The 12289-nt window shown below is 36.9% G+C and overlaps 1 protein-coding gene across 4 annotated transcripts in view; it reads left to right on the plus strand.

Moving 5' to 3' along the window:
* The window catches only part of RSPO2 (R-spondin 2), a 102814-nt gene that overhangs the window by 62378 nt on the left and 28147 nt on the right, over positions 1-12289 (plus strand). For 3 of the 4 annotated variants that reach the window (XM_071803857.1, XM_071803858.1, XM_065831328.2), the window contains 2 exons: positions 3065-3208; positions 4273-4461. In XM_071803857.1, coding sequence (XP_071659958.1) covers positions 3065-3208; positions 4273-4461 — 333 coding nt within the window. The remainder of the gene's footprint in view (positions 1-3064; positions 3209-4272; positions 4462-12289) is intronic. The other variant, XM_071803856.1, reaches the window with a different exon arrangement.

The raw sequence follows: 12289 nt of genomic DNA on the forward strand, positions 1-12289 counted from the left end.
GGTTCTTCTGCATGACTGAATTTATCAACTCTTTTCTCCACTATAACACCAATCTTTTCCCATACTTTCTCCTAAAGCTTCAAATTTTAGGCTCCCTTTCTTTACTGCTTCTAAAATCTCTCAGGCAGTTACCCTTGTCTATCTGGAAACCTCTAGTGGGCACCATTTTTTGTTTATTGTTAGAGAAAAAAAAAAAATCTAAGCGCATCTGAAGAATACTCTGGGTTATGCAATATCCATTCATGATTTGAAACAGTGTATGGAGGATGTCAAAAAAGAGTAGTTGTCAGTTTCAGTTGATCTTCAGCTACAGTGTGGCATATTACTGACTTAAATTATGATTAGCACTCAGTAACCGCAAGTGTTGTGCTGAACATCACTTTGGTGAATTAATATTTTAACTTCAGAATTCTTAAGGCATGTCTAATAGTCTTTCAGTATTTTCCCTTAAATCGCATCTGATACATATTACATGATAAGCATTTAATATTTGGCATAATTTATCTTAATACAAAAACACTGAAAATAAACTGCCTTGGTGGAAATATCTGCCCAACCTTAACCCAGGAGCCCCTGCTGATGCTTCCAAAATATAATTGCCATGGGAAAGACTCTACTGTGATACAAAAGGAAACGGGCATAGGGCACAGAAGGCAAAGCAAAAGGTATAAATAGGATGGTAATTTTGAAGCGTGATCAAGAAACTGAAAGAAGATTAATTCATTTAATGTTTAAATATGGGGTATTCACATACGTACTGTTAAACAGTGAGTTTTACAGAGGGTATCCCTAGTGTCAGTTGAGGCTGGCTTTTGCCTGCTAAGCATCTTTATGTAATATCAAAAGGCAACTTATACCAAGTGTTTTTCATTTAATCCCTCTTCCTCCCAAAAATGTTCAAATGGAGTAAACTTTAAACATATGACTCCCCAGCATGTTTTGAAAGCAATAGTTGAAACATTATTTCACAAATGTACTTGCGTAGTTTGTATGTGAAGGAGGGTTGCATGATAATGATTTTTCATTTAATGTTCGATTCCACACCTCATCATTGGACTAAATAGAAAAGGAAAAATCTCTTCAAACTGTCTTGTGTGGGTGCGCAAGAGGAAAATGTTTTGCGTTGTGTTTGGTTTTTGTGTTTTTTTTTTTGTTTTGTTTTTGTTTTTTTTTTCTCTGAATATTTAAGCACACTGGATGTTTGATTCAAGCATTGCGATTAATAAAATACTTGCAATACATCTTGACTGTGACAAACCAGATTTGCAGTTAACTTGTGCAGTACATCTCCAGAGCAGCTGTCCTTGAGCTCCACCTTGCAGATGCAGTGATTTTGCAGGGTCATTCTATGGGCATTGATCAGGTGTTCTTTGGAGACTGGTTCAACCCTCATGAAAAAGAAATTATCATTCTTGGGAATTTCCTATAATTTGAAGCATGGATAAGAAGCCCAACTTGTGCTGCTTATATGGACACAAGTTCTAAAAGCCTATTTGAGAAATGCTGGTGTTGGTAACATGCGGGTTGTGTGTCTAAACAGAACCTGCACAGATTCCCTGTGGCAGCACAAGACTCCAGACTTGCTGTTCATGTTCTTTCTAACCAAAGAAAGGTGTACCAGCATTTCAAATATTTTTTTTCTTTCCTTGCCCCTTTCCTTGCCCCTTTCCTTGCCCCTTTCCTTGCCCCTTTCCTTGCCCCTTTCCTTGCCCCTTTCCTTGCCCCTTTCCTTGCCCCTTTCCTTGCCCCTTTCCTTGCCCCTTTCCTTGCCCCTTTCGCAATCTGCCGATTTATTGTCCAATGCCACAAGAAATCTCCTCTAAGAAGCCTCATATTTCCCTAATTGCTAACAAAGAATAATTTCCCACCACAACCCAGTTTAAGTGTTACGATATACCTTATTTTGGCCTGCTGACATTCAAGAGTAAATACAAAAATCTGTTTTATAAGTATTGCCTGAATTTTAAGTGTTGTTAGGGAATATTTACCAATAGCTATTTCAGAAGTCCTTACGGTTTGTGATTTTTTTTCTTTAGAAATGAATGAAGAATAAAAGAATTACATAAGTGACCAAAAAGATTAGTATATTGTTGCACAACATGAATAACAAATACTTTCTGGGGTGACAGCAGATAGCTGAAGACATGTAGTTTATGTAAATTAAGTATGCTAGCTAAAGGATTAGATTATTTAAATGAAGAGTTCATTACTGTTCCAAATATAATGTTTTTTACTACTTAATCTTTAGAACAGTTTTCTCTGGCATTTTTTGTAAGTATGTATAAGTGACTTTCATAAGCCTCCATATAAGTATTTCTGCTTTTCAGGTGTGCATATAATTGTTGATAATTAGTTTGTTTCCCAGTTGCCATGTTTTCGTATGGAATAGGATGTTTATGAACAGCCTGCTTCTGAATTTTCAGAGAAATACAGTATTTCAAAAGGCAATAGTATGCTATTGATTATAGCTTTGTCCTTTAGTAATTTAACAATGGCTATCTTTTATGGGTTGACTTCATTAATAATGGAGAGGAGTTATACCCAGAAAAATGTATGGTTTTTGTATGGTTGCATGTGCGTAAGTGTAGATATGGATATCAGATGTAACATATAAAAGTGTCCATACAGCTATTTATACGGTCAACTCATGGGAAAAAAAGTTTCCTACTTGCAATGACAAAAAAAACCCAGAATACAGTACATACAACGCGTTCATACTTTCCCAAAACAATCTGTCACATCTTATTTTCCTCAAAATTCCTTAAACACAAGAATAATTTACATTGAACAGTTTTCATCTAAAAAGATGTAATTAACTCAAATATCACTTAGAGGTTTTATCCACGTTTTTGATGAAAAATAAGATCAAAAGGATGTAGAAGAGAATGTGGTAATCGATTACAGTTACCTGCAATTACTCTTATAGAACAGACAGATTTCAGGATGACAATATTCCTTATTATAGCACTCTTGGTTTTGCTATTTTATTTCTTTGTAAAACATTCATATTTAGTCCCGCCTTAACTTAGCTGTGTCATTGTTCCTTATAATCCTTTTGTTTCAGGATGCAGAATAGAAAACTGCGACTCCTGCTTTAGCAGAGACTTTTGTACCAAATGCAAAACGGGCTTCTACTCGCACAGAGGCCGCTGCTTCCGAGGATGCCCTCCTGGATTTGCAGCCTTGGAAGAGCTTATGGAGTGCGTGGGTGAGTCTTCCAGCATAGCAGTGCTGCTGAAGCAGCTTTTCTGACAGGTGACTGGGTTCAAATAATCAAGATATTATTTTTAATCTGATGCTTAGTATTTTCTATCAAGAAGCATTCACTAATGGATTGTGTCTGGGTCTCTTTACCAATAATAATACTACTACTAATAATATTCAAACTTTGAAATATTATGTTATTTGGAATGTCACTGTTGTTCTACATTGGAACATTCTGTCCTCTTTACTGTAAATCATCTTGTACAAGGATTTTTATCTCAGAATTTCCTGAAGCCAGTTTTTGCAGTAGAATTTCAAAACAGTGACGTACTCTTTGCATTCTCACCCTCATAAAGCTACCTGCTCATTTTGCCTTTTGCCAAGGTCAGAATGCAAGGGCAGGGCAGATTGAGTTCCTCTAACATCTGGGCTTCAAATTCACTTTTAGCTCCTCACTTTTCCATTGGTGAGTAACAAATATAAAACACTAAATAAGTGGTTTTAGTAGAAGTTTACCATATAACTGTGAACCAGTATTGGCAGTTCTGACAATCCCACCATTCAGTGTTTTATCTTGAAGCCTGGGAAGTGTGTCAGAACAGGCTCTGTCTTTTAAGAGTATTCTCTGTATTTCATGGTGGAGAGCACTGAAAAAGTGAACTCCTGCACTTTGAAAATCCAGGTGACAACCCAATGGTTTGTATTTATTAAAAAGACAAAAATTTAAATCAATCCCTGTTTTTAGGAGGGTTTTTAAATATTTGGAACTGGAACAATGTCTATACAGACAGATCGATACTCTGATGGTTTTATGCTTAGGCTGATGTCAGCTACAAAAGATTCCTTCAGGTTCCATAAGATATTTTAATTTTCTTCAAAGTTTTTGCCTTCTAACAGTAAGGCTTTTAAGAGGTGCATTCTAACAGTACATTCTTGGTAATTAAAAAAAAAAAAAAAACAAAACCAAAACAAAACACAAACACACACAAACCAAAAAATCATCAACAACAAAGAAAAGCCAGAAGAAATGCTGACTCATGTCTAATTCATTTTCTTTTGCTTTATCAGAAGGCTGTGAAGTGGGTCAGTGGAGTGAGTGGGGAACTTGCAGCAGAAATAACAAAACATGTGGATTTAAGTGGGGCCTGGAAACGAGAACAAGGCAAATTGTGAAGAAGCCAGCGAAAGACACGATACCGTGCCCAACCATTGCAGAATCCAGACGGTGTAAAATGGCCATGAGGCATTGTCCAGGAGGTAAGCACAGTCCATGCCACAAAAATCTTTGAGCTTTCCTTAACTGAAATCCTCTTTATAACTTTAAGAAAAGAGCTGTTTCTTCCCAGCGGAAGGGGAAACCCTGCCTTTACTGCCAGCCAGGGCTGAAAGGCAGCAGTACTATGTCAGTCCAAATTGCTGCAGCAGCACTCCAGGGAAAGACTCAATGTGGGAGCGATCAGCCTCTCAGTAGACTGTGAAACTGTGTTTTTTCTGGTGTGGTAATGAGGCTTTTTCAACAGAGGTGCCTCATGGAAAACCGGTAACATATTGCCGTTTGAACGTCAGCGTGAAAATTATAGTGATGGTGGAATAATTAATTGCTCTGAGCATGACAGGAAAGAGCGTGATTCTAAACCTCTTTGCAGGCGGTACATGCAGTGCTCGTGTGATGGGTATTTAAATCAAATGAAGTTAATTACAGATGGCATTGTTAGCTGGGGCTATTAGCTAGAATGCACTACTAGTTCTGAATATTGTAGATTAGGGTCAAACTGTGCTAGATGTGATACGAGCAAAATAGTGACAGATATCAAGCTTTTCAGCATGAGAACAGGTTATGGCAATTACCAAAGCAGATAAAACACAATCAAATTTCTTTATCATGATGTTCTAAGACTTATGTAGTGATACTGATTTGAAAAAGGAGTTTCAAATTTTTGTTCAGTTTTGTAGACCCCGAAGTGGACACACTTCACTGATAGAGTTCTTGTTATCTTTTAAATTGAAGCTATTAAACTTGTGCAGACTGAACATTTACAGTTTTCAGAATTTGCAGGAGAGGTGGATAATTAACAGGTGTTAAAGATGCCATTTTTCTTGGATTCATAAGATTAAAGAAAGCTTCAGGCTTGAAGTGACTTCAAGAGATCTCTGGTCCAACCTTCTGCTGCAAGCTGGGTCAACCATGAGATTAGACAAATAAAAAGTAATACAGGGTTTCAGAGTTCTAAGAAAAGACATCGTTTTGTGAATAAGCTAAAACTGAAATAATATTAGCATGTGTACATAAATAAGCATACTTTGTGTTCTGGGATTGTGCAATAAGCTTCTCTTGGCTTGAATGAGCCACTCACCAGCATGTGTGAAAATTATACACAAAATTTCACTTTATAAATTAGATCTATACAAACTTCATTTTTGTCTCAAGGACCCTAACACAAACTGGAAGAGAATATAAACTTGATTCTCTGTTATCCAGGTGAACTGAGTTTGTTATGCACTCTTTGTCCCTATCCCACTCCCTATGCTAATATACAAGTGCATGCACACAAGAGAATAGTCATGATGGTGCATTGTGCATCACAGTTAATCTGCAACATGAATAAACTTCTCAAAGGCATTGAAGAGTGGAAGCTACGAAATTAACACCTCTAGAGGAAGGAAGAAGACAAGGTAAAAGTCAAGGCTGATTTGGGCTGTCATGGTATGTGTCTTCTGGAGTCTTTGAATGCTGAGTCAGCTACACCAACATAGAGGCAGCTGCGCTGAATGAGCGCTTGCAGCCTGCTGAGGTGGATGGGCTGTTCCAGTTACTTCTAGCAAAGTCAGAAGTGCAGATGGGGGTAGTCATCAGATCTATTGGGGAAATGTTTTAATGCTGAAATGGAATTAAATTAAAGGAACCTGTGTGAGGAACCTGCAATCAATATTTGTTGTTGTTGTTGTTGTTCAGATACATGAAGTTTAGCTTCTAGGGGAGAATTTGGGAGAACTGCAGAATATTTTCAATTTGACTCCATATGGTAGAGATTTAGTCATTTATGCAGCCAGTGTGTATGGTGGGAGATATTTCATGGATACAATATTCAGCTTCTATATAAACTCCTGGCAAGTGGAATTTTACAGATGTGGTTTTAGCTTTACTAATACAGTTACAATTCAAATTACTGTAAATAGTTTGAGAAGTGTGCTTAAGTGGACCACAGTATTTATGAATGCTGCAGCATATTTATGTTACTGTGGTAATGTAGAACCATTGAACATTCGTGTGTTTTTTGTAGCAGTTTCTCTTAAGTTGTTTCAAATTTTTTTGTCCAACAATTCAGGTCACTGATTATAAAGATTTACCTCTCTAATTTTATCTTATCAAAGACAGAGTGGTGGGCTTTCCTACGAGTTAGGAAATTTATTTCCTAGTCTATGTCAAGATTTTTCATCAATCCTCTCAACTTTTTTCACTGCATATCAGGAAAGTTGTTTTTGCAAATGCAAATTCAGTGTGAAAGGGTTGTAGGACTCTTTCATAATCATAGGCTCCAGTAAATCCTAAATATTACACTCTTCTGTCCTCCCAAGATGTGGAATTCCCTGCCTGTGTTTTCAGAGATAAGAATTAGTATATAGAAAACTACAGGTTTGAACTCTCCAAATCGAATGCTGATGCTTAATACTGCTTCTGTGCAATCACATAAAATACTGAGTATGAACTCCTTTCTCTCTCCTAAGAAACTCCTGGGAGGGAGAGTGTAAGTGCTGTTTTTAGAGTCTGGGGTAATCCATCCCCAGGCCTGGTTATCTCTGCAGGTGAGGAAGCCACAGATTGTCCTGTTCAAAACTCCTGCTTCATAGTATGTTTTAATTACGATTATATATATGGCTGGTCTAAGATCATATTGCTTTATTATATTTTAGTTAGCAGGTTGCCCCGTTAAACAATTCCAGTGTTTATTTGCCTACTCACTGTGAAGTAGCAGAAGGCAGAGACACTGGTTACTGGGAAACTGAAACTGAGAAGACCCTGGCTGTTAGGGAGTTTTGTATTTTTTAAAAATACAGTGTTTTCCCAATATTAGAAAATTTGTAATGAACTTTTAAACTAAGGAAATAAGAGAAAAATGTAAGGCTAGCATTACTGGGGGACTGAAGAACCATAATCCCTGCAAATGCCAATTGAGAGGCTGTTAATAAATCTTTTCTTCCTCATATTGTCAGTACATAGACTCACACAAATGTGTAGGATAAGTATTGGATTATACAGCTAAGACAGCTGTAGATTGTGGTGGATTATACTGAGCACAGGAAGTAAGGATATTTTTGGTAGAGCAGGGTCAAAGTGCTTTTGACACATGCTTTCTAATTCTGTACATTTTACAGTTACTGTTTATGGTCCAGATCACAGAAAAACCTCCAAAACTGATTTTCACATGTTTGCAGAAGAAATGCAATTGAATTCAGTTTTCCTACTAAGTACTTTGGTTTCCTATTTATCAAGGATTGAGATGTTACCCATCTGGCCATATGGCTGTGTTACAAATCTAGCTGATGAAGAACTCTTCATCACTTCCCCAGTATTTGTGGAATTGTAGAGACACGAGCTGGAATGCAAGTGGAAGATGATTTCACTTCTTTCCTGCTGAAGCCAGCAACATAAGAGAACACTCTACTTGATTTCAAATGTTACTCAGTGGTATTTTCTTATTGTCAGTACTAATTGATTTAACTGTTATTACCAGCTGGGAACATCACATTTGTGTATCTGCTCATGTTATGTATGTTACCCTGTGGCCTGGGTGTAACATGACTCATACTATAAGAAGTTAGACTTAAAAGAAGATGACTTGGATTGTTTAGGCCACCTCCTACACGTGCTGATCTCTTCCTGATAAGGAATTTTCTCCTCTTTCGGTCAAAAATAAATTAAAAAAGAATTTTGAAAAGAAGAGTGCTTGTGTTATAAGCAATGGGGAAATTAGGAGGCAGAAATGTTCTATGGACCAATACAGCTTGCTGTCTCGAATTTTTTCCAGATATTTATTAGAAACATTCTCTTTTTACCTCCTATTTTTACGTGTTCCCCATGTTCACCTCAGTAAATTACTCCTCCTGTATTTGTACCCTGGAGATACTTGTGGATTGCTTTCATGTTTCTTATTAAATATTAGAAAGGCAAGCAAAGCAGCTCTTCAAGTTAGCTGACACACAAATATTGCTCTGTTATTTCTAGTCAAAGTCATGATGCCATTTCTGAATGCTTATCTCAGACATGAAGAGAGGTGAAGATGAGATGTATGTCTACATTTATTTCCTGATCTGGAAAGAGGGAAGGCATTGGGACAGGACATGAGGCTACCAGTAGAAGTTCTTCCCTGACATAGACGCATAATTGGATGGACGTCATGGTGGTTGATCACACTTTGGAGGCTTTTTATGCAGTAATCTTTCCTCTTTCCATTGCTACAATAATATTTAAGAGTTCTGGAAGAGCAACAGTATAAAGTTCCAATCAGACTTTCTGTCTTTATGCAGTTACATTTCATTATTAGTACTCAGAAAATATGACTCAAAAGATTAAAAGATAAAAGAATATATACTTAAATATAGAAAACAAATATGCAAAGCTGCAAAATGTATGTTAGGTAAGTAGTATGTGTTATTTTAATCTGATAAGTTACTAGTGATATGGCAAATGGAGTTAATGATCCCGCTTTGCAAAAAATATTTAAGGTAGGACAAACAATATTTAGAATAGATCTGTACATACACTTTGAAGACACTAACTATACACTTAAAGTGTACTAAACTAGCATAATTCCTAAGAGAAGCCATGTTACAGGTATAGTTATCTCTAGTAGGTAAGTATTTTTCCTTCTTTAAACTGACGTATACTTTATATGCTTTAACATTTCTGGCTTAAACTTGGCAACCTGCAGTCTAAAGGGTCAAAAGTGTTATTTTGTTGTTCCTTGACTCCACCCAAAAGCTTGATGCTAACATTTGTTTTCCTTTGAAACCTGGCAAAATACATCAGGATTCCTCTCTTTATTAGATTTATTTAGAAGAGGCTAACCACATAATTTTTTAGTTGTGCAACCAACAAAATCACAGGATTATTGAATAATATGGGTTTGAAGGGAATGAGGGAGGTTACATAGTCCAGCCTCTTGCTCAAAGTAGAGTCAGACAAAGTGGTCCAGGGCCATAACTTGCTTTCATTGAATTTCATGAGGTTACTCTCAGCTGCAATTAATATGTTCATAAGTGAGAAATAATAATAATAAAACCTCAAATGTAGCACCAGAAATCAGTGAGTGATCTCAGTGATCAGACAGATGATTATGTTCTTTAAAGCTTTTTGACTATATCTACACCACAGTGCCCAATGTGGGAAAGTTTATAAGCCAGGATGCTTTTGAGACCTTGATTTATAGCTTGCACTTTTCACAAATAGGCGCAATACCTACAGACAGCATCTGCCTTTTGAGTGTCAGTGCTAGGGTGCTCTCTACATGGGTCTCCGTAAACACAACCACCACATTTTATGTCTCCTGTTGGCCTCGTTACGTTGCCACAAGAACAGGTAGCCTAAGTGGCAAAGACTGGTCTGGGAACACCAAGAACTGTTGGCTTCTCCACAAGGGCAGTTGAGTACTGGGCTAGATTTACAGAGTCACTAACCTTGGAAGTTTCCATGACCTGACTGGACAAAGTCCTGAACAATCTGGTCTGAATGGTCTTGATGGTACTGAGAGCAGAAAGTTGGACTGGGGACCAGCCTGAATGATTCTGCTGCTTTGAATGGCAGGACATGCTGTGGGTTTAGGCTGAAAGAACATCTTTCAGGCTTAGCAAAATTTCTGGTATCTTCTACTCCCAGTTAGAGAGAATCTGGAATGACTGGTCATAAGGAAAAGGAACAAAAAAAGTTTTACCGTATTTGTTATAGTGCTGAGATCTCTTAATTTGGCCTGTTTTATTGATGTTGAAATAACATGTGGAGTATGTTTAATTTTGAATATAATGCTGTTTCATGCATTTCCAAGTTTAGCTTTAATCAGTATGGAAGCTTAGTGAGAAGTGCTGCTTTCTTAATTTACTTTTTTGCTGTTTGAGCTGTTAACTTAATTGTCTTTGGCTGAATGCTACACACTTGTAATTTCAAAATCTTGCATAGGATCTAAAAGATACATGTCACTATGTACCTTTATTTTAACTTAATGCACAGTGACAGTCTAAGAAAACACTGAAAAAACAGCAGAGGTACTATAGAGCTGCAGATATAGAACTGTACTTTAGTTTTCGATTTGCTTTGGCTTATCAAATCATAAAGAAAAGTCCAATCTAATTTGTTGACATTTGTAGTAACTTGAGGATTTCATTCAGTTGTTAGCTAAATCATGACATAAACGTATGTGGCAAGTTATAGATAAAAGAAAATGATCCTACTTAGAAATTATTATCTTATAAGTTGAGACATGATCTGAAGATGGGTGCTAGCAAATACAAAGCATTGTGGTTCTGGGCAAGATGTCAAGATTTACAAACAGTAAGTTATTACTGCTTTGGTTAGTACTGCATGAATCTTGAAGATATTGGAATATTTATCACTGTAATACTAAAAATTAGTGTTTACAAGTCTTATCAGCATTTTGAACGAGACTAGTACACAGTATTTACAACAGTTACTGTCATTGCCTACTGCAGTTCTCTGTTAATTTTGCAGTAACACTGGAACAAATCTGCCCTTTTTGTTTTTTTCCCTCAGCAGACAGGTAGCAACTGTGTTTAAGTGTATTTGTGCTGAGTACTGGCTCTGCTAGAATATCTGTATTGGCAAGCAAGCTTGCATCCATGATGTATCTTGAGAGCACCAATTATGCTCTGACCAAGAAGGCTTGGCCTTTGGTTGTCTGAAAACATAACCTACAATTTTGAGTTACAAAGCATGACTCGAAACTTCTGAAGGAAAAAAGGCAAAAACATTTCAGTATCAGTAGAGAGCTTACAAGAAGTAAATTCCACCAAAGACGTGTGTTTTCCCAGTGCACATTGGGAAAGAGATAGCAATGAGCAAATATTTTTGTGCGTGTTTTAGTTAATGGTTGTTCCTCACATTTTGTGAAGGAGCTAATGAGTGGGAGCAAGAAGGGACAAGATGAAAGTAGTTTGGAGACTTTCCAGAAAACCAGGACTGTTTTATAATGTAGCTTAACCCACCTACCCTGCAATGCTTGTTAGGAAGTTCAGGAAACAAGCTTTTGTCAGCTGCAGAATCTGCTGGTCTGGATTGTCAACATCTGCTTCATACAGAGGATGTTGTGCTGAGGGTATTATTTTTTTCCCACCCCCTACTCTTTAGCTGTTCACATCCAGAAGGGACTGCTGCAGGTAAAAACTAATAGTAAAGGAAATCCAAATCCTGAGGAAAATGCAATCTGTAATACTGCTTATTTCAGTGAGTGTGCTGTCAACTAGACTGTATTTTAAATTAAGGCACATAGGTAAGAGATATAGTTATATTATCAATAGCCAATAAGTTTGTGCCAACTTCTAAGAAAGAAGACACAGGTCATAATTTCTATTTGGTGATAATAAAAGAATCAAAACTGAATTAGTAGTTTGGGTTGGAAAGGATCTCAGGAGGTTATAGCACCAAAAAAACCATCACCATCACCACTACCAAAAAAAAAAAAAAAAACCAAACCAAACCAAAAAAACCCAACCAAAACCCCAAACCACAAAACAACCCAAACAAAACCACACAAGAAAAACTGACCAAACAAACAAAAAGCACAGAACCTGCTCCCCACAAAACAAGCACCCAAACAAGAAAAACTCTGAATACATGCAGGAAAGAAAAAGCATGCACATGTGTGAGCTAAGAGATTAAGTAACTGTATTACACATGCATTTGATTCATATTCATTAAAATGAGTTCAGGTATAAACTTAGTGTGACTTTTTAAAAATTAGTGTTATTTTTCTATTGCATTGTTGGAAGCAATCCTTTCCCTAGTTACTTACCGAAGGGAAAATGCAATCTGATTAGACTTGTATCTGAAAAGCAGTTAGCTTTTATAAGCTGTGTA

Source organism: Patagioenas fasciata, chromosome 2 (genome assembly GCF_037038585.1).
Source record: "Patagioenas fasciata isolate bPatFas1 chromosome 2, bPatFas1.hap1, whole genome shotgun sequence".
NCBI lineage: Eukaryota > Metazoa > Chordata > Aves > Columbiformes > Columbidae > Patagioenas > Patagioenas fasciata.